Source organism: Melozone crissalis, unplaced genomic scaffold (assembly GCF_028551555.1).
Source record: "Melozone crissalis strain CALT ecotype California unplaced genomic scaffold, PUWL_Pcris_2 ptg000016l_1, whole genome shotgun sequence".
Taxonomy (NCBI): domain Eukaryota; kingdom Metazoa; phylum Chordata; class Aves; order Passeriformes; family Passerellidae; genus Melozone; species Melozone crissalis.
Window position 1 is genome coordinate 50,047,078 of NW_026535794.1, and position 23,287 is coordinate 50,070,364.

Below are 23,287 nucleotides of genomic sequence, written 5' to 3' on the forward strand. Positions count from 1 at the left end.
CACAAGTGCATCACTAAGATTATCTTCAGTACTTTAAGCAGCCTCCTAGTTTTCAAATTTGCTGGGCAAATTATCTAGTAAGAGTAGAAGTTCAGGAGAAAATCACGTTTCCAGTGACTGCTCTTGAGGCTTTAATATGTCCTGCTTTGTTGAAGCAATAAAGCTTCTTCAGAGAAATGATGCTGCTAGAAATGTTAGAGGAAAATGAATTAGTATATTTTAACTAGAGTCTGACATTACAGAGAAGGATTAAGAGCAGCATAATTTTATTATTGTAGCACTTGCATGCCTGGTTCCTTGCCATGCTCTAAATGGTACAGGTTGTCCTGTACAAATGGCTCCATGTAGATGAAAGTCTGGTAATAAACACTCTTACTGTTTTACCATAGACTGAAGATTCACACTCATAGTGGTATTTTTAAATGATGGAATGTAGAGTCCTGTCATATGTAATATAAATTCAAAAATATTCCAGATTGTGTTTCTCTGTTTTATTTTATGAAAAATACTTGGCCAGTTTTAGTGGTGGTGAAGCCAAAGAGGTGTCAGTCTTCTGCCTAAGATCTCTTTTGAATATTGCTATATAAAATGCAGCAATAATGGAAGTCATTCCATATTTTTGCCTTTTACTTTAGTACCGTCTTTGGCATTTCAGATTCATTTACTGAAAAGTTTTTTTATTTTTGCCTTATGGTGTCTCTTTTCCAAAACACTTAACATTTCTGTGATTTTTCCCTTCAGTTATTCTCTTGCACATGTATGTATGCTCATTCTGTTGACAATAAGCCTGCTTGTTACCTGTTGTATTGATTAGTTAGTGATTGGTATTGTGATATCCTTTAAGTTATTCCATGGTTAAAAATGAGAGCCCTGTGCAAATAGCAGTGGTAATTAAGGGAAAAATGATCACTTATACTACTGCTTCTTTGAGTATGTAATGAAACTGAGTTTTTAAATGCTGACTTCAGCTCCAGAGTTTGAATGGCAAGAGCTGTTTTGCAGAGGTGTGTGGGTTTTTTTCATTTTAGGATAAATAGCTTTTCTTTCCCCCTTCTGATCTTTGGTATGTTGTGTTTTGTTTTGTTGGCTTGTTTTTTTATTTAGGAAATTTGGAATTTTGCATTATGTAATCAATTTTTTTTTGTAGAACATTGACTGTTATTATTGCAATGACAAAATTTAGATATTAAATAGTTCAAATCAAGGTTTGGTCCTTAACTTAAAGTTGATTGTAAAATAAAAATTGCCTGCATGCGTTAAGTTAATGTGTTCATGCTCAAATATCACCACAATATGACACAAAGATTTTGAGAGAGAAGTCTTTGTGACCAACCTGCCCATGATATGTAATATTTTACTGGAAATGGAAACTTAGCAAACTACATCTTGACAATGTGCTAATCAGACACAGAGACCTAAGAACAAAATTTACAGTAAGACTATATATTGTCCAGTGGCAGGAAGTTTATTACTCACAGTGCTGCCATGCCTTACCTTCCTGTTCTCAATTTCTGTTTCTTTTCAATAATTTACTGCTAACAGCTCTTAGGAGACATACGGACTAAGGTATAGAAACTATTTTTCTTCTTTAATAGTTTAATATTTTGATATTAACATGTTTGATACAAAATTAGTTAAAATGTCAGAATTTGTGTAGACCTCTGATTCTTAAATTCTGTAATGTATATAAAGCTATGAAGTGAAATAACTAACTTGGCAACAATCTTTTGTCATCCCGTTATGCAATTTTGTGGGTTCTTGAAAAGGACGTAAAGTTAAATGTTTCCTCAAACGTATGTCTTCTCTGCATTTGCTTTGGGTTTATGTTTGGAATATTATGTAAGCCATACTTCAGAATATTTTCATTAACTTGGTTTGACCTGCTGAATGGTTGGAGCCATTTGTCGCTGCAGGGAGTAGGGGTCACACCAGTTATTGAAACTGGTGGCCTTATGCCCCACTATGGGTATGTTGTATTATCCCTCTGAGGATCAGTGCTGATCTGGGCTGTCTCTGTACAATAGAAGAAGCCCGTGCGAAGAAGATACGAATCGTACGGGATGTACTCAGATGATGATGCCAACAGTGATGCATCAAGTGCCTGTTCAGAAAGGTCCTACAGCTCCAGGAACGGGAGCATCCCCACCTACATGAGGCAGACAGAAGATGTGGCTGAGGTCCTGAACCGCTGTGCCAGCACCAACTGGTCAGAGAGGAAAGAAGGCCTTCTAGGCCTGCAGAACTTGCTAAAGAACCAGAGAACTCTAAGGTAGGACGGCATCTCAATAGAGAAACATCTTGTTTCAGTGTTGGTGGGAGGCAGGGGAGAGGGAAGGCAGGGTGTGTCTTTGAGAGTAAGGTGGGGGAAGGAGCAAGGAAGCTTTTCTCACTTCTGGCTCTATCGGATGTTTATATACTAGTGGATGTAGGGAATTCAAAATAGAGAATTATTGCCATACAGTGTGTTCATAAGAGGCTTCCATCTACTATCAAAAGAAGGCCTTTTTTTTGTTATTACTATAATTTTGGGGATATTTATTCAGAAGGAATAGTTTACTGCTCACTACTAAGAACACCTTTTTCAGTATCTGCGCTGTTACAAAAATATGGTATAATACATGAGACAGTTTAAAAGAGACATTTGAAGAGGTTTGAAGTCTCATTTTAGATGAAATTCATTACATTTTTATCCATGTCTCAAACAAAACCTAATTTACTAGATTATTTGATTCAAGATTTACTAGTGATTTCACTGATTGCTATGCATTAGTGTTCTAGGAGAACTACCAGGGGAGTTGACTAATGTATTGTTGTCATTTTGACAGTCGTGTTGAGTTGAAAAGATTGTGTGAGATCTTCACAAGAATGTTTGCTGATCCTCACAGTAAGGTATGTGTAGGTTTTTCTTATTTTCATAAATTTCTGAAAACATAAATTAAAAGAAAGGCAGTTATGGTAAATTACGTCAGTGATATTTGCATATGTAAAATTTCCCAAGCAAAAGTAGTTAATGGTATCAGATTTCAATTAATTTAATTTGAAGTTTTGAACAAGATAATTTTCCACCCTTTTTCTGCAGGATCATGGAAATAAAGTGAAGGTCAATGTCATATAAAATGCATTGAAGTAGTTCAAGAGTTTGTGCTGAAAATCTGTGTTTTTAAGAGGTTGTTATTTACAGAGGCCACTTCAACAAAAGTATAGATTTTCTCTCAATGAGAAGAAAAGGCTCTGCAGTAATTTAAGTTATAAATAAAGTTGTCTGACTAAATCATACATAATCAGATAAACTACATCAAGTGTGTACTTACTTATTTTCTAGGACATTGTGTATTATAACTTATGATACCTTCCATGAATTTCGTAGATAGGGCTGCCAGTTGAGACTGGTGAATAATTTTTACATAATTTTTTAAATATTCCATATTTAAATATTCTCCATATAAACAAGACTATACTTTGGTATAAAAGAAAATGTGATGGTTTATTCACTTTTACTTAGGTAATGACTCAGTATGGATGATACAATAAGGAAAATAATGCTTCTGTTTCTTAAGACAATTAAAATCTTTTTAAGTGAGTTACTTTGCATGATAGTATTTTTACAGTTTTTGTGGAAAGTGGGTTACTAGTACAGCTTGATTAAACATCGCGGTTTCTCATAGCAGAAGGAATGCAGGTAAGGAAGAAGCCTGATAAATGTAATAATATAAAAAAAGTACCTAACTTTATATTTTATTTAATTATAGGCTTGTTTGGATGAAGTGGTATCTTTTATGTTGAGTAGTCCCACTTTGTGTCGGTATTTCAGAATTGATAAAATTATAAAGATGAATTCATAATAGGGTATTATTTCAGAAGTATTGACTTTTCCCAGAGGAATCCTGAAAAACTACTTTGATTATGCAATACATTTTACACGTTTTTAAAAATATGTAAAATTCTTTATTATTGCTGCAGTGGAAAATTAAATTCAGAGTGATAAGAGGTCTTGACAGGTTAACTTTAGTGTTCATCTGTCCTCTTTATTTTTCCTGTTGGAAAAAGTGAGAGCTGCTATCTCTGACACCACGTATTTTGGAAATAACTTGCACTGCCCACAGCAATGTGGCATTAAAGTTGATCACATACTGCAGAAATCCAGAAGAAAAGACTAAACCAAGAAAAAAACATTACATAAAAAGCAGAGGAAAGAATATTAAATATTGAAATATTGCTGGAATATTTACTTTTTAAATGAAGTAATGACCAAATGGTTAATAGCAGCTTGGTTTAATTGTGCTTGTTCTGTGATAATAGTATTTGCAGCAATGTATATGTCAGAGTTAGAAATAAAAGAGCATTTTACCTTTTAAATAAGCCTTTAAAAATGTTATATTGACTTGTTCAGTTGATTGTTCTGTTTACTGGCCACTATGATATGAAATAATGTAGCTTCAAGAAAATTTGACCTGTGTTGTAACCTGTGGTACAGCTGTTCCAGTCCCTGAAACCTTGCCTGCTTTTTGGTGTTGCAAAACTATTAATAGTTATCAATATGTTATCAGAAGAACCCTTTAAGTATTAAGAGTTCATGAGCTGTGATTTTTTTTTTTAATCACGCACATACACCTACATAAATCTCATCTTAGACTCTACTCAAGTGTCTGTAGGAATTATTCTGTCATCACTTTTGTGGGATTTTATAAGGTTTACTTTAACATGATATCTGGATGGAGGGAATTACATAGAATAAGAAAGTAATAATATTTGGAGGAGAAAATGGGAGAATGACTTAAAGGACATGCCAAGTGCTTATTTTAAGATTAAATTGGGTATCCCAATAAAATTACTTAAATTTGTCATAAAAGTTTTGAAGTACCTTTTTTGTTTTATTTTGGTTTATATTCCATACAGGAACGTCGTATTGATGGCCACTAATTTGTGTGTTTTTATCTTTTTCCCTTTTTTGTTGTTTGTTTTGTTCTGTTCTGTTTTCGTTTCGTTTTGCATGCTGTCCCCTGTGTTGGAACTCTCTTTAGAGAGTAAGTTGGTTCAGTATTTGTTGGAAGCCTAACCTTACTTTGCATGAATGTGCAATTAACCCCTTTTCTCTATTTTTCTTCCCCAAAGAGTTCATGCAGTGTCAAGCCTTTTGCAATCATAAAATGCTATAAACAATTAGTAAAATGTGTGGTAAAGTTTCGAGATGTGCTTTATCTACTAATTAACTGACATTGTTTGGTTATGCATTCCTGCTTTGTATTGTGGTGGTTGGCACATCTGAAATATTTCACTTTAGAGGTAGAACACTTATAATTATTTCCATATCTGTTTATTTTTTTCCACTGTCAAATTATTATGACTTCAACTTTAGATGGTTGATTTCAGTATTTTAGTTTGCATCATAAAAACAGAAAGTGCAATTTTTGCAGTATCCACATACATTCTTCAACTTATAGGTGCTTGAGTTCCATTTTCCATTCCAAATTCATCCTTTACCTTAGATGCTCTTTCAGCCTTCTTAAATTCTTCATGCTGAGACAAAATGATATGTTGAGAATTTTTTTTTAATGCAGCAAAAGTACTTTACTTATTTTTGTCTAAACATTCTCTGTGGTAAATCTAAAATGAAGCAAAGCTTTAAAAAAAAGCTGAATCCTCAATTATGTGTATTTTTAACAGCTGAAACATCAGCACAGGATCTTCAGAGTACTTTAGCCATAGTGAATCATAATTCACTTTATAATGATTTCAGTTTAATCCACTTTACATGTTTGAAGTGCCATAAGAAGTCCATATTACTCCATCAAGTCAGGGCTTGTAACCAGTTTGTTTGGCTGCCATGTTTTAATGGAAAAGCCATGTGTGTCAGTGTCTGCAAACTCAAAGAAACAGGTGCAGATTTAAATTCTGCTGTGTAGTTCAATTTGAAGGATTTTGTGAGACACCCCCCCACCACAAACACACACACACACACACACACACAGTGTAATCTTTATAGCACCAGAATTTGTTTGCCTAAGTATATTTTCCCCTTACTTCAGGGCTGCGAAAGCCAAAGACTCCATATTACAAAACAGAAAGTACATATTGGTTTGTTTTTGCCTCTGTCCTTTTACTGTGGCTACTGCTTGTAGCTACAAAATTCTGTGTAGTTTCAGTTTAGCCTGAGACAGAAGATGTTTCTAGTCTTGCACATAAAAGTGTTGTCCTCCTCCTGGCAAGGGTAATTTTGAAACCTGAGATTTGAACATACATCTACACAGACAGCACAGAAGTTGGCAATTTTTTTTCACAATTTTTAACATACTTTGTCCCAAAAGCAAAATTAATTGAAGTAGCTATTCCTGATGGGCTTTATATTGAGTAGGAATTTGTGTTGTTTTCTTTCTAACACAGATTTTCAGTATTTAAGACATCTACTAAAAATTTTTCCCAAGTCTCCAGTAGATTCTGAAAGAGTCATAAAATACCTGGTTAAAAGGGAACCTCAAGGATGATCTGGTCCAACCTTTCCTGATAAAATTAATCCGAATCTATTTTTTAATTCTAGAGTAAATTTGGGGGCACCACTTTAAGAGATAACTTTATGGAATTTTTCCGCTTTATGGTGTGAGTTTGCTTTCCCTGACTTGGTGATCGTCATGAAAAGTGATTGAATTTCCTCAGCAAAGAAGGTGTGCAGCAGCCTATGTCAGCTCCTCCTTACTTGCATCAGTGCTGTGGAGGCAAGTCTGCTTCCATGGCCTAGAGTGTGCAGCTGTGGGAGGTGTGATCACAATTTGGGGTTTTCCACTCTCACAGAAGCAGCAGATTTTGGCCTAATGGCAAGGCAGGTCAGCTGCCGGAGGATGTGGGGTTCCAGCCCTTGCTGTGCACCAGCTCTTATAGCCTTGCACACATGCCATAAACACTCAGGAGCCAGTATCTGCCCAACCCTCTGTGCACCACAGGAATGCTGCTGTACCCAGCTCTGTGCTGGTGTGTATATTGTGAAGGAACTTCTTTCAGCTCAAACACCCGTTTTTCTTGTCAGAGAAACAGGAGACCCATGGGCCACACAAGTGTAGAGTGTATGCACCCTGATTTCACTCTTAGGTCTGGAAAAAACTTAAAACAAGTCAGATATATTAAAAGAGCTCTTTAAGCAAAGTTACCTATTTGTCACACCCTCCCTTCCCTCCAAAAAAAGCCCGTCTTCCTGATGTGAGTCCAATTAAAAAATACATGGGTTTGGTTCTTTTGGTTTTGTTGGTTTGGTTTTTTTTTTTTACCTACTGCAGTCTTTTCAACATTATTTGTTGAAAAGAAGACAATGGATATTATGTTTTCAAAAAAATGAAAGTACTTCTGTGTTTTAAACACCTGCCAATCTGAAATCTATTGTGGCTTTTTTTCCCTACTGTGGTGAATAATTTTGTGTTGGGATACCTGTGATAGTAGGAGAAGCTTGTTCTGTTCTATACACATTATCTGTAAAGGAAAGGGACAGCTGTCCTCATTTTGCAGTAATTAATAATGCAGATATTTAAAATTAATGTTTTGCTAAAGAACTAGCAGCTTTTTTGGTTTTAAAAAGAAAGTGGTTTTGTAGTCTTTGAGGCATATGACAAATCAACTTAATGATAGAGCTTGAGAGGGTAAAAATTAAAGTTTTACTGGAAAAATTGAGGTTGCGCCAGCCATCACAGTAAGCATTCCTTTTCTTGACGAAACTGCATGGAATACCTAATTGTCAAACTTCTACAGAAGTCAGCTAACATTTCCAAAGTACTCTTATATCAAAATCTGATGAAAAAGCAAGGCAGATTTCTTTCTTTTCCTTCCTTTTTTTCTTTTTTTCCCGCTTGGCTGCAAAACACTGCCTTTCTCTGCGTCTGATTCCCTTACTGCTTTCTTCGTTTGTAAGTTCAGCATACGTCAGTGTCGCTTCCTCTTTTGCCCCATCCTACCCTCTTTCCATCTTCTTCTGCCTTGTAGGTGTTCAGTATGTTTTTGGAGACCCTGGTCGACTTCATCCAGGTCCATAAAGAAGATCTGCAGGACTGGCTGTTTGTACTGCTGACACAGCTGTTGAAAAAAATGGGTGCTGATTTGCTTGGGTCTGTACAAGCAAAAGTTCAGAAGGCTCTTGATGTCACAAGGTAATGAGCTCTTTAAAAAGTAATAGTAACATATTTGTTAGCTATTTTCAAGGGTTTTGCTGCTTTTATTTTTCTTTTGGTGTGCTGTTTGATTTCTGGAAAAATGGACAGCTCATAGCAGATCTTGAAACTTGAGTAAACCTTATTGCTTCGGCACTTTGGTTTCGTGAAATGACTACTAATTGAAAGGGTTCAAATCCTCAGTGCTGAACAATTAATATGATACCACTTACCTGATTGCAAAATGTGCACTTGAACCATGTATGTTTGTTGTCTCACCTTGTATTCAGTGATGTAGAAATTGTGTTTGCACTTCTTTATTTTGCTGTGAAAGTTTCACTGGAATATTCATCTCTGCATCCGCATTAACTTTTAAGGAGTTATGATAATAATGGATTTTGTGTCTTCCCTTCCTTCCCACCAGACTTCACTAATAGCCTGATTTAGAATCAGAATTCTAGCATATCATTATTATATCATTCCTCATTACTAGCATTATCTGTTCTAGCTGTAATTGCTTCATAGCAGGAATTCCTTAAATCTTATCCTTTACATGCTAGGTAAATGTTTCTAAAAGGTCAGATACAGTGGCAACTGGTAGCAGTTTAGCTGGTAGCACCCTTACTAAGAAGGGTGAGAGCTTATTTGGTGCCTCTCAACAGTTCTTAAAAGAAAATTTAATGTAACTTAACATTATTTTGTTTGTTTACAGGGAATCTTTTCCAAATGACCTCCAGTTCAGTATTTTAATGAGATTTACTGTTGACCAGACCCAAACACCCAGTCTGAAGGTAAGACTTTTTAGGCTTGCTTTGCAGACAGAAATTATCATTAATAGAAATTTGCTTGTCTTAATTTTTTAATTTGGATTGTTATTTTTATTTTGTGTAAAAACAAAGAAAAGGAAAAGGTTTTCAATTAGTGGATTTTGTTTTTATAAACTTTCAGACAGTCAAGCCAGCACTGCAGGACCAGCTTCGCTCTTTTTGGAGCTCAAAGGTTTTTGTCTGAATTACTGTCTTTATTCTTAACCCTATGTGAAACTCTTACAGTGTTACCAATAATTTGTATTTGAATGCATTGTATGCTGCTACTAACCTTTGCGAGAAACTTGAAGCATGCAGATGCTCAGTTTTAAACATGACACTAGTATGAAAATGTTTGCTGCAAGAGGGATCTAATAAAAACACAGTACAGTAAAAATGAGCAACAAAAATGTGGCTGCCTAACATCAAGCTGGTTATGCAAACTCACTCTATCAAGTCTTTCCTAATTTTATGTTTGTGATTTCCCATACTTTTTTCCCTAGTTCATATATATTTTTTCCTGTGTTCAGCCTGATAGGCCTTGAGTTATTTTAAATTATTCTAATATTAATGTTAACTTGAGTTACTATATTAAAAATCAGCTATTTCTGTGGTACACTCCTCTGAAAGCAGTGTGTAGCTTTATAATTACACACATTTTTATCTAAGAATCTGTAGTCTGTAGACGTTCCAGCATATCTGACAAGTAAAAATGTATTCTGTAGTACATTTGCAGTTCCAAAGAGTGTTCATTTTAGAACAAATGCATCAAATCCTAAGAAGATTTTAAAGTTATGAGAATGGGGAAATAACAAGCATATGATAACTGGCATCTTCTGCTCTATCCTGCACGAAATATTTTTACTCCGTTTGATACTGCACAAAAGTATGACTTTTCCAGAGTTATGTTGAACCTGAAGTCACATGAATATGCCTTTTTTGTCTACAATACAGTAAAACTTATATTTTTAAGCTTTTGAGGACAGTTGATACGTTGACCACTGTTGCTTCGTAGAGCTGTGTTAAAAAGGGACTGCTGTCATTTATTGAAGACAGCAAATGAGGTAGTAAAAATCAGTTTGTTGTTTAAATGAATCCTTGGAACAAATTGAGATTGGTTTTATTTTGCTTGGTTTTCCTCTCTAGGAAGGTGAATTTGATGGTTGAGATATTCCTTTTTCCATATGGTAGTGTGTAGCCGTTCAAGGTGCATCAAGCACGTTTCAAAGCTGAGAGTGTAGGTTTGGAACAAGACATGGACTCCCACTAGGCTGATTTGGGACCGAGTTCAAGATTATTCGCTAAGTGGTCCAGAAGGAATTCAGAAATATGAAACACTTGATGGGAGGACATTCTGAAAATAATTTTGAGAGGGAATTCTGAAATCAAGATGCTGGTAAAAGTTATCTTCATAGAAGAACTTACAGTTCTATAGTATAGTTTGAAGCAAAATCAAGAGTATTTAGAATGAATTTTTGGGACAGTAAATGATGTAACTGTTTAAGAAAAGGTAAGCTTTCTTTTTCCAGAAGAAAGTGGAATCTGCCCCTTACTTCCTTTTTATATGGTAACTACAACTTCAAGATTCAGACAGTAAAGTTATTTATTACCCACAGATCAGAAGTATCTATTTAATATCCACATTATTAAGTATTTTGCCTAAATCCCATCTTCAGTGCATCCAGGTAGAATAATTGATATAACCAGTTGAATAATTGGTGTGGTCAAAGCCCACTGAATAATTGATATTCCTAGAGGACTACTCCAATTCTTGAAGTCTTGAGCTTTTGTTCTTTGATAAATGATTATCTCATTGCTTTTCTTCTAGGAATATTGAGAAACAGCATTAGCTGTGACAGGAAAAAGTCAGAGAAGGGATTTTCAGCATTCCCAAAGATGGTCAGATAAGAGGATGGTAGATCAGAAATTTGAGCTGTGTAACAATTCCCTTCTACAAATTACGTTTTTGTGTGGTTTTCACATGATAGTAATAAATAATTATCATCCTTTGAAATAAACTGTCATTGTCATTCTCTACACTTAAAAAGACAGCTAAGTCTCAGGCAGAAAAACTTGAGCTTTTAGAGGGGCCACAGGGATGGATTTGGATAGCTGGGCAGTAAGGCGGCCAACCATAGAGAAGATAGAATTCTACAGACCTGATCCATGAAAGATGCAGCGTAGTGTACTGTGCTATATCTGTCATGCTTCTGCAATCATTTTACACTTAGGTGTGGTGAGTTACTGAGACAGAGTTTAGAGGTGCCAGATGTATGTGTCTGGTTTGGTCAAATGTTTGGATGAGTGTAGGAGTCAAATGTTCTAGGTGGGATATAATCTATTTAGCTTATTTTTGCAGGGGCAAAACATACAGTTTCCAAAGGATAGATATTGTCCTGAAATACACTTCCAATCATCACTTCATTTTTCTTGTGTTTCATATCAACTCAGCCTCAGTGAGGAGTTGATTTGAGCATTGTGACCAAAGTTCAAGTTTCTAAATCCTTCTTTATTTTGAAAGTGCTGATTTGTTGACAAAGGTATTTGCCACAGTTGATCAGAAGATTTTTTTTTTTTAACCTAAGTCAGCATTAAAATTTCTAGATTAAAAAACACCTAATTAACACAGATTCACAACAATTTATCTTTAGTGTATATTTTAGTCATTTGATTATATAAGGACACAGACAATCACTCCTAAGTATTCAGTAAGTTGGAGATTGACACCTGGGCAGTCTGAAAGTGACAGTATTGAACAGCTTCCTAGAGAGTGGTTTCAACTTCACAGCAAATACTCATTGTAAGAATTCTGGAGATGCTTTCATTGCAGTCCAAAAAGTTTTCTCTCAGAAAGATTAAATGGATTGTTGAAGAGTGAAATAGATTGTTGAAGATGTTAGCCTTTTTATTTCTAATTTTCAGTTCTCTACGTAGTTACTGGAGATATTAGCAAAGATAGTTATAAAGTAGATTTGCTGCTCTTATGGAGTTTTACTTCAGCATGGAGTTTTTAATCTGTAATAATACTGACCACAGAAAGTTGTAGCCCTTCCAGAATTTCTTACCTCAAAAACAATTAATAAAAAGTGGGGTTTTTTTCAAAATAGCGGTCAGATTTAGCTTTGGGAATCTCTCTCACTGTGAAAAGCTCTGTTAGTAAGAACTCCCTCCATTCATTTTCTGTTCAGTGCTGTTCTGTCCAAGAGCCTCCATTTTTGCTGAAGTCTGTGCAAGCTCCTCAGGAAGCAGTTCTTCAAACACTAAATAATCCTGCTCTCTCACATAAAGTACTTCAGAGTCTCTTCACTGGGAGAAATACCTCTGGGTGTTCTAAGTATTACAGTCCTTAACAGCAAGTTTAAGTCTTACATTAGATTTATTTAAATCCTCTAAAGTCAAATGTAGTGGTGTCACAGTGGTTTCCCTATGTAATCTAGAAATGTCAACTATTGCTTTGAATTTGGAAAGCCATGTGGCCTAAGGTTTTTGCTGCAGAGATGTTCATGGCTTGTTTTTTTCCTTGGAAAATAGCTAGCAAATAGTGCATTTGTAGATATTGCTCTGCATAAGATGAAAGCCTTCAGCTGCTGCTTGGTCTAACTTCAGAGAAGTTGAGCTTTAACAGCTGCTTTGGAAATGAAGTATTCATTATTAATCCTCATTGTGTGTACCAGTGTATCTTGAGTTTTTAATCACTTGCAAGTTTCATGACCAAGTGAAATTTCTAAATAGCTTTGCACAGAACAGTTGTACTACAAGCCATGAACAGCCAGAAATACACCCAGAACTCTTTTTCTCTCTGGTTGTGATGGACATAGGTCTCTCCCTCTTGGTAGGTATTTTTGGTTCACTATAATTACTAGTGGAAATAAAAGCAGCTAAACCTGATAGATGGTCCAAATAAATGTCCACAACTTTCATTGACAGATTGGGTGACAAATTTCTGAGGTAGTAGGAGCTGAGGAAGTAAATATTTTAGGCATGCACAGGTGTAATAGACCTTTGCCCAAAAACTGTGCAGTGGTGCACAGAGAAAGCAGAGAGGGGCTGCAGTCTGGGATGTACAAAACAGGGATTCTGCATAAGGAGTAAAACAAGTTTGTGGAGTAAGAGAATGATCAGATAAATGAGGGAGCTCAGAAAGTTTTCTGTCCTCCTGGTAAATCCATGTCTCTGTTATCTGAATATATTCAAACAAAGTGTGTATGTTACCCATCTTAAGTCTTTCCTAGAAATGCTATTCCATACATTTTTTAGTATTTAGTGGGAAGATTCCTGTGGCTTATTTCCAGAGACTGTGACTGCTCAATCTGATGTTTTATGAAAAAAGCACTGAGTGTTAACTACTTGGTAGGAGCTAGTAAGAAGTGATCATTGGTTCATCAGATGATGTTCATTTTTCATTTTAGCACTTGAAAAACTTTCTTAATAATTCTGAATTAATCTTTTCTTCATTTCTTTTTTTTAAATATAAGCTTCTGCATATGCAATGATTTATATCTTTTAGTTGCTATCAGTGAAATGTAAGCTTTCTATGAGTATTTGAATGTCTGTGGAATAACTTTCTTCTTCAAATGTTAAATCCATTTGTAGATTGTTTTATTGCAAAAAAAAACTATTAATGCTGAAAATGTGTAGTTTAATTGGAAAAAAAAAATCTTTATTTTAGGGATTGAACACTCTGTGAGCTCAGTTGTTCTTGCAGCCCACCATTGTTATTGTCCACCTGACTCTGTTTCTCTTTGCAGGTCAAAGTTGCAATCCTGAAATATATCGAAACTCTTGCGCAACAGATGGACCCAGGAGATTTTGTAAATTCAAGTGAAACTAGGTTAGCAGTGTCTCGAATCATCACCTGGACCACAGAACCTAAAAGCTCAGATGTTAGGAAGGTATGTTTGTTCATGTGTCCTTGGAATTGCAAAGCATTCCAGGTAATTAAGAATATTTAAGTAAAAATTTTAAATTAACATCTTGAGACTCTCCATTACGGTTGTGCTTTTATATATGTTAGTATGTTGAGATTCTGTTTCCTAATTTATCATTCTTCATTGCAAGTACTGTCTAGTACTAAAATCTCTTTAATGGCCATTTTTGGTAGTTTTAATATTACATTAGAGATCACCCCCTGTGATACTGAATAGCACATTTGTAGCAGGAGTGAGAGGTAAATTTGGTAGCAAACTCAGTCTAATCTCTGTTGGATTTTCTAGAGTCCCCTTTTTTTAACAACAGGTAGGTAGATAGCTGTTGAACCTTGGACAAAGAAAGTGCTTTGATAAGGTTATAGGCTTATTGTCATAGGCTTATTCTTGTAATGCTGGACTTCCAGTGCAGACCTCCCTTTTCCACATACAGATGTAAAGTGAAAATTAAGATTTGTGAGCTATATAGATACAGCAGGGATACTGAATAACCATAAGAAATGTACTAGTGCTGTCTTTGGAAAGGGTTTCTAAACAGCACTTCAATTTGTAGAAAACAAAAAAATCTTTTATATTTGCAGTTTGATGGAATAGTTTTGTTGTTCTGATGGTTACAGGTCATGCTGTGTAGCTGCCATTTCCAGCATGTAAACACTCCAAAAATGTTGTACCTTTTATTGTTCCTCAGTGCAAGTGTTTAGGACAAGGAGAGCTAACTCTTCTCTTTTTCTGTCTATTTCTGCAGTTTGAAAAGCAGCAACAATTAATTTGTTGTGATTTGTTTTGCTGCTTTCAATTGAGTTTGAGTTTTGACAGCTTCATCATTTCTGGAAAGAGTAACTTCCTTTGTTTAGGAGGGATGTAGGAAAGAATAGTAGCTATCTTACAAATTGTAATGTGAAGAAAACAAAAATAAAAATAACTTGCAAGACTTCTTGGTATCTAGAATGTTTGTAATACATACTGAAAAAACACCAGAGAGTTTTTATATTGGAAGTAATGTTTTAGTCATTCAGTTCTTGTCTAACTTCATGAGTCTGAGAAAACAGTAATAGATTACATCCAATGGATTTTCCTTGCCTGGGTATCATGTTCTAGTAACATATAAAAGATCATAGAACAGGAGGAGAATTGAAGCAGCACTATCTTCTAAATCTGTGAAGTTTTAGTACTGACACACGTGGCAAGCTGTCTTATCTGATGGTACATAACCCTAATAAGCATTTTTATGTCAACAAGTAACTGAATCATGCAAAGAATTACCTGTGAGTTTATTCATCTGGAACACTTTAATTATGTAAGTTTTCAGAATTTATTTTTCTTTCCGTAACACAGCTCTTTGAGGCAACTAACTGCAAAAATCCTTTAACAGTTGAAAATAAAATTTTGCCAATAAGAAGTCAAAAGAGTTATTCTGATAGTATAAAATATTTAATTCTCTTAACAGTCTTCTCAACCTGCTATCACGGCCTTCTTAATTTTATTGGGTGTAATAAGCTTTATAGAACTTGGTGTAATTTCTTTAAATTAAAAGCTTTTTCTAAGTAATTTCTGTGTAATTCATGGGTTTGGGTTTTTTCCTTAGCAAAAACAGTTCTAGTGCTAAGTATTATGAAAAATCCTAGTTTATTTGTCTCACATTGGGCACTCTTAGTGTAGTTCAGTGACATGGGACTTCTTTCTGGAAAGTAAAATTCTGTTTCAAAACTTAGATTTCTTCTAAGATTAGAATGCTTCTGGAAGAAGTTTGAATCTATTCTTAGAAAATTTCTAAGAAGAAAGCAAAACCAAAGTAATATTTCTAATCCTTATTTCACTCTTTTAAAGATTATCTCTACATGAGTGAATTTAAATCTCAGCAGAGACCTTATGCTGGGGAGAACAAAAACCTCTAAATACTCTAAAATGCAGGATTTCTTGGGTAAGGAAGAAAGAGAGAAAATAGGTAATTGCATTGAAAACCTTCTGCAAATCAGTATCGGTTTTGATACTATAGACAGAGCTTCCTTTTGGGCAGACTTGATGGTATCAGTTTCTGTCCTGATACAATCCTGGACTGGCTATTGTGTTCTCTTAATAGCAGCTTAAATAGACACAGTATTAAGGAGTGGAGATTGGCTAACCAGACAGAAAAAAGAAGGTGGTGATTTCCAAACCTCTGCTCAGCTGCTAAATTTGTCTTGGTTTTGCTTTGTATTAATTTTGATTAAAAGACTGACCATTAGAAATGACAAGGACAAGAGAAACATCAGACAGGTTGCAGAGGACATTCAGGGTGATCATTGAAGGGAAGGCTATCAAAGGGACAAGGAAATAAATTTAAAGTTAAAGAAAACAACCAGTCACGAGTATGCCAAGATAATTTGTGGCAATCTGACATGCTAGGATTTTTGTTGTTTAACTTAGAATACTGAGATGTGTGCAGGTATGTGTGCTCATACCTTGGCTCTCCACTTTTAATTAAAAAATGCTACAGTTCATTGCTCTGAAAGCAAAAGGAGGGAAATAAATGTCTAAAAGAATTTTCTGAACTACTTGCTTGGAGTGTATTGGTGGTTAAGCAAGCTGCCTATCATTCTGTCTGGCATGAGGCACTGGTTCTCTCCAGTGCATGGCAGACCTTGAGGGTGAGCTCTATAAACTGCACATAGTTGGTTAATCTTACAACCACAGTCTTCTGCTACAAAGAAGTCATTCTGGAGAACTTCCTCCAGATCTCATTTGCACTTGTTAGCTTAGTGACTATGTTGACAGGTTTGTTATGCTATCCAGTGAATCTTCATCAAACTGTACAAACATTACTTAGTTCTTTCAATCAGCAGTTCCTGTAGTAGGGGGAATCCAACTATTGTGTAATTTACTGTGTTGCTTTGTCGGTAGAGAACACTGATTTCTTTATTCAGGTAAAAAAAAAAAAACCAGCATATGTAAAACATGCTGTAGGATTAATGTGGTGGTGAAGATGAACTGATTAAATTGAGAGTATGGGAGGTGACATCCAGTACAAACTATTCCACAGTTTTCATTTTCAGAATTTGTAGTCAGCTAAATTTCATTGCCCGTTATGGTTGCCTACCTTTTAGAAAGGTTAAAGGAAGCAGAGGCAAGGTTAACCAACTAGCTTGGCTGTAGGGGAAGTTAGGAGGAGTATCAAGTGCTGTGATCACTACTGTCTCATTCCACATTAGGGTATCTTGTTTGGTTGGGTTTGTTTTAATTTCTGCAGTGCTAACTGTTCCTTTTTAGGCAAGTGTGTTACCATCTGTAATTTTTTTACCACTTGCAGAACTCAGTAGAAAGGATCACATGCTTGCTCCTGCCTGGAGTGTTTAATTTCTCTCTCTAAATTTATTCAACTTCCCAAACTGTGAAAGCCACTTTGCAAATTCCTTCTTTTTTTTTTTCTCAGTAAGGATGTGGGGCTAGAGGGCTTGAAAAGCCCATTTCTGGAAGACTGCTTGTTACAATGGTAGTTGTGTGCCTGAATTTATCAAAATCAGAACTTCCAGCTTGCCAGCAAATATGAATTGCTTTTGTTCACATCTGTTAACATCTTTATTCAAGCTTGATCAAGACTTAAGTCACATTTTGTGATTACCACTCATTATGGCATCTTTTGCTGATAAAATTACTTTGAAACTCTAATTAATGTCTTCTTTTTGTTTTCTTCTTGTAGGCTGCACAGTCAGTGCTGATTTCCCTTTTTGAACTCAACACTCCAGAGTTTACAATGCTGTTGGGTGCTTTACCAAAAACATTTCAGGATGGAGCCACAAAGCTTCTCCATAATCATCTCCGGAATACAGGCAACAGCGGTCAGGTATCCACTTCTGCTACTCTTCTTTCTGAAGTTACTATGTAAAAGTCTACTTAGTAGCTCTCTGTGGAATGTCTTTTCCTCTGCAGTTACAGTTTCTATGTTGCTTCCAAGTGACTTAATAGATTTGGATGTGCTTTTTAAGAGTAGTTATCTTGTACTTTCTAAATTCAAAGTTACACACAATTGAAGTTACTAGTAATGGGTTAGACAATCCAGGAACTTAGTTGAAGCTCTTTAAAGGTTTCTGGGTACCAGAAAAAAAAAATAATAATAAATATAATAAGTTAAAAGGGAAACTTTTAGTCCCACTAAGTGTCTTTTCTCACCTCTCCTCCTCCAGGGATCAATGGGAAGTCCTTTAACAAGACCTACTCCACGCTCCCCAGCAAGTTGGTCAAGTCCTCTCACTTCCCCAACCAATACATCACAGAACACTTTGTCACCAAGGTAATGTAGACTGGTGGTGTTGAAATTCCACATCTGAGGCTGATAACACATTGTCCAAAATGTAACCCCAGCAATGAAAGCATGGGCAAAATTTTGCACAAAATGTGATGTGCTCAGAAATAATCCCTCTTCCTCCATAGAATGAGACTGCTCAGCCTCCCAGAAGGGTCTGACATGCTGGCCTGAGGTGGGAGAGGGCTGTTCATCTTGGGATGCAAATGGATTAGCAAGAGAGCAAACCCAAGTGTGCTTCTCTAACAAGTGTTAAAATATGTCATCTCATGTCGTGGTTTAATCCCAGTTAACAACTAAGCATCATACAGCCACTCAGTATCCCCATGGTGGGATATGGGGGACAGTCAGAATATAAAAGAGAAAAAGTTGAGATAAAGACAATTAATTAGGTAAAGCAAAAGCTACATGTGCAAGCAACAGACAATGAATTTGCCGCCTCTTATGGGGGATCAGGTGTCCAGCTGTCCCCAGGAGAGCAGGACCCCATCACTTGCAGCAGTGACCTGGCAACTCAAGTGCCATGACTCTGAACATCCCTCCCTTCCTCCTTCCCTCACTGATATATGTTTAGATGGTGGTGCCATATGGTGTGGAACATCCCTTTGGTCAGTGGTGTCAGCTGTCCCAGCCATGTCCCCTTCCAGCTCCTTGTGTACTCCCGGGCTGCTCGCTGCCAGGGCTGTGTGAGGAGCAGAATAGGCCTTGGCTCTGTGTAAGCACTGCTCAGCTGGTGCTGGAACAGCCCTATGGTAACAACCCCATTTCCAGCACAGATCCAAAGCATAGTCCTCCAGCCAGCTACTATGAGGAAAGTTAAGTCTGTCCCAACCAAAAGCAGCACGCTAGGTCATCAAGCCAGATTTAAAACTGGGGAGACTAAAGAAGTAATAGCTTACAAGTGTTTTTTACAGTAATGATGTTGTCAGCAAAGTGGACAACTTTGTAATTTTGCTTTTACCAGTCAACTTGCTGTTGAGTTTTATCAGTGCTCCTTACTTGAGCGCTTTGTTCAGAATAAGAGGATGGTGTAAAAATTCCAGTTGTTTCACATTCAGCAGAGTAAAACAGAGCAAAATAAGTTTTTCTTCAGGCAGTTGCTGTTAGCTAATGTAGCTTTTCCCTTACCTACTTTTCAGTGCTTTCTGTGTCAGTGGTAGTACACTAAGGCATACCATAATACAATTTTGTATTGTGAAGAGACAACTTTCTTAATGTATTTCAAGAAAAGTTATCATTTTAGTAATATTTCCTCAGTCTCTGTAGTTGTCTGCTAATGTGATTTAAAAGTACAGGTCACAAAATAAATCCATCTTACTTCCTATGTCCTTCTCCGTGGCCCACAGTGCATTTGACTATGACACTGAAAACATGAATTCTGAAGATATTTACAGCTCTCTTCGTGGAGTCACTGAAGCCATTCAGAATTTCAGTTTTCGCAGTCAGGAAGATATGAATGAGCCTGTAAAACGAGATGCTAAAAAAGATGATGGTGACACGGTGAGTATTTACACTCAGTCCATGTTGGTATCAGCAAACTGAGCTAGTGTCTGAGTGATTGCAGATAAGAAAGCATCTGTTTCAGGAGGCTTATATTCTTAAATTGGGCATGTCTCCTGAATTACTTAAGAGCTTTAGAAAAATATGTTCCTAGTCTTGAGCTGCATTTTGAAAACGTAAATGCGGATTTTACATAGCAATGTCTGTGTCTTTAACATGTTAACAGTTTACAAATCAGTGATCTTGCAAAACAGCTGAAATTATTTTTCTGAGACGTTTGTATCCTAATACATGTTTTTCTGAACATTTTATTTTATTTTGTATAGAGCCTGTGGGCTATTAAGATACACTACTTAAGACTCCTGTTTCTGTGGAACTTCGGCTGTAAGATTTGTTGAATATGTATATGCTTAAACACATTTTTAATCACATTGCATCAGACTTGTAAGATAAAATACAATTATTTTTGGTTTATGATTTTTTTTTTGGACAACATACACTTTCCCTTTTTTCTGTTTTTTTTTTGGTTGGTTGGTTTTTTTAAGGAAAGCAGCGTTTAGGGAACTAAGACTTCTTATTTGAAGGCTAGTTTGAAAATTCTAGGCATTTTGAAATTTGTAAGTTTTTGCTACGTAAATGTATTAATGCTGTAGTTAATGGAAAGGTGTGAGAGTGTTTCACATGCTCCTGTGACACTTGTTCTGGTGCAGATTTGCAGTGCTTCGGGAATGGTGGACATGCGAGCAGGAGGTGGTGTGAGCGATACGGGCCGGACTGCGCTGGATAACAAAACGTCGTTACTCAACACCATGCCTCCCCACTCCTCACCACGCTCACGGGAGTACAACCCATACAATTATTCTGATGGGATCAGTGCATTCAATAAATCTGCTTTGAAGGAAGCCATGTTTGATGATGATGCAGAGCAGTTTCCTGATGGTAAGATTCAGATTACATTCTATGCTAGAGGAAAAATTATGAGATTTTCTATCTTGGAGTTCAGTTCCTGAGGTTGTTGTTAGGAAGATATGTATCACTTCTTTGAGAGGTTTTTACAAATGCTGTATTTTAAATTAGTTTATTTGTTAGTCACCTCTTTGAGTTACATTGTTGGATTACCTGGTAGCTGTAGAGACTAAGGGTAAAAGTGAAGGAAGTGCTGAACCATGTTGTGTACTTCTGGAAGCACCTCCTTTATCAGTATTGCCAGTATAAATTTGCCTGTCAGATTGTTTTATGATTGAAATTTAAAGCAGGAGGGTGGAGAAAAGATTTACAGCAAGGAAGTAAAACTGGATCAAACTGGTTTGGGAATTAGGTGAAAGAGTAAGTATTTTGTTAGTAATATATTTATATTTGAAACATGGCATTGGCATTTTCTATTGACTAAACATTATTTTTAAATGAAACAAAACAAACCAGCTTTTTACCAGGAATGTAGTTCATCTAGCCCATGTAAATAGGAACATGGGTTGCTGTTTTGTAGGCTTCCAGAGCTGCTTTATGATATTTCTCCATTTATCTTTAGGTAATTTTTTCTATCTCTATGTTAAGAAAGTTCCAAAAGAGCACTACTATCATTATTTTAACAAATAGTCAGTGGTTCTCATAATCTGGTATTCACTGGTTCAGCTATAGATTAAGCTTTTAAGTAAACACTTTCTTAATAACAAGGGACAAAGCAATCATCTCCCTTCTACCTGTTTTGCTTTTGTCATTCTGCAAAAGATGTGTTACAGAAACAGTTAAAAACCAGTTCTTTTTTGACATGGTGTTTTATCCACCTATTCTATAAGTTGGCTTTAAGTTTGCATCAAATCAAAACCAAATCCAAGTATGGTGCATTTTTCTCTGGTTTTCTTTTATATATGAAGAAGCATGTAGTGCAGCCAGATACTATCTTCTGAAAAAGATGGAGGGAAAATCACAGTTTTACAAATCGTGTCATGTACATATTAATAATTAAATAACTTTGCCGTCCACATACAGAGCCAGGTTACATTCGAGATTCTGTATTAAGGGACCTTGTTGTACATGGGAGAGGCCTCCTGCCTTCTGACTACTAATTTTTGGGTATTGCATTAAACCAGATGCAGTCTGTGCTGTGCTGTGCCAGCATGATCCAGTTTTGTAACAGCTCACAACTGGCTGGAGTGAAGCATCCCCATCCAGTATGAGTTTGTCCCAGTTGGAAGAGTAGTGCAATGCATTATTTAGGTCTGCTCTTTAATGGGTCTTGATGAAGTATTTGCTTTCATTCCTGTGCTGTTCACCCATAGTATTTAGCTGTATCATGTACATTCTGTCATTTGTGTGTTACTTTTAGAATTTCACTGAGATTATTTGTGAGAAGTCTGCAAGAGAAAAGATACACTTGACAAAAAACCTTGTGCATACAACTCCTCTGTTGAGAGTTACACACCTTCCCCATAAACCTGAAGGGCTAATTTGACATTAGTTATTAGTTTTTGGAAACTCCACAGAATTGCTGCTTGTTCCTGCCACACAATTACTTTAGTACTGGGTTCCCAGCTATCCTGTCATGCATTACTGACAGAAAGATGTGGAAATACAAGGCTAGATGGGAAAACCTTAGCTGCTCATACAGTCCTGTCAACAGCACTGGGGCAGGAATGTGTATTTTACAGATGGTTTGTCTGGCAGTTGAAAATTTTCTGTGGAGGAGATGTCACAGTGTGCCTCACATGACTCACATTTGAGTGTTTTGCTTCTCTTATGTAAAAAGATCTTCAGAGTAACAACCTAAATCTTCCAACCACTTGCACTTTGATTTTTTCCCAAGGGAAACACTCTTTATCTGAAGCATAGGGAAACAGTCCCTGTTTGAAAAACAGTGTTCTTCTCCAAAGAAGCTTATTTATTTCAGCTTACTTCTATGGCTTGCACTTTTCAAATATCTTCCTTTTTACCTCCCACTTTGTTCATGGGCTTAAGATTTCTGCTTCTGTGTCTCACGTTACACTTGGCATCTTTTTTCTTCCAGACCATTCCTTTGATTTAAGATGACAATTTTCAGTTCTTACCCTGTTCTTCAGAACATTTGTGATTGCTCCTTAAAGTGATGTAATCTGCAGATTTTTTAAGTTGGCTCCACATTTTTTTGATAGCACTAACAAATGCATCCAGCAGAGCCAGGCTCTGCACACATCTAAGCAAGGACATCACTCATATCCTCCTGGATTAATAGAAAGCCATTTATAATCCAGTCACCCTGCAAGTGATTCATCAAGTTTTGCACTTGCTTTGTTTGCTTTTTTTTGGCCATCATGTTTGCATAGCTTTTATATTAGGATGTTGTGAGTGGCAGTAGGAAAATCTTTCCTAAATTCAGGACATACCTACATGTTCCCTTTTAACCCCTACACTGTTTGTCCTGTCAAAAAGATATTTGATTGGTTTGAGAAGAGCTGTTCTTCATCAATTATTTATCTCTTTAATGCATATTTTAATTCATTCAAATGAAGGAACTATATCTGCTCCTTTTCATTTGTGTTTTCTTTCCTTTCTGAAAAATAAATTTTGAGAGTAGATTTTGAACGTGACTCCTTTTATGCTACTCCGTTCTTACCTAGAGAATGTTTGGAAATTAAATACCGGGTGCTAAGTCATACAAAGGAATGGAAAAGGCAA

The 23,287-nt window shown here is 36.2% G+C and overlaps 1 protein-coding gene across 19 annotated transcripts in view; it reads left to right on the forward strand.

Annotated features, from left to right (window-relative positions):
• The window catches only part of CLASP2 (cytoplasmic linker associated protein 2), a 146,286-nt gene that overhangs the window by 113,044 nt on the left and 9,955 nt on the right, over positions 1–23,287 (forward strand). For 12 of the 19 annotated variants that reach the window (XM_054273698.1, XM_054273702.1, XM_054273703.1 and 9 more), the window contains 10 exons: positions 1,543–1,566; positions 2,025–2,269; positions 2,826–2,889; positions 7,963–8,126; positions 8,839–8,917; positions 13,681–13,824; positions 17,534–17,677; positions 18,018–18,124; positions 19,483–19,636; positions 20,347–20,575. In XM_054273698.1, the coding sequence (XP_054129673.1) occupies positions 1,543–1,566; positions 2,025–2,269; positions 2,826–2,889; positions 7,963–8,126; positions 8,839–8,917; positions 13,681–13,824; positions 17,534–17,677; positions 18,018–18,124; positions 19,483–19,636; positions 20,347–20,575 (1,354 nt within the window). The remainder of the gene's footprint in view (positions 1–1,542; positions 1,567–2,024; positions 2,270–2,825; positions 2,890–7,962; positions 8,127–8,838; positions 8,918–13,680; positions 13,825–17,533; positions 17,678–18,017; positions 18,125–19,482; positions 19,637–20,346; positions 20,576–23,287) is intronic. The other 7 variants (XM_054273700.1, XM_054273716.1, XM_054273705.1 and 4 more) reach the window with 2 other exon arrangements.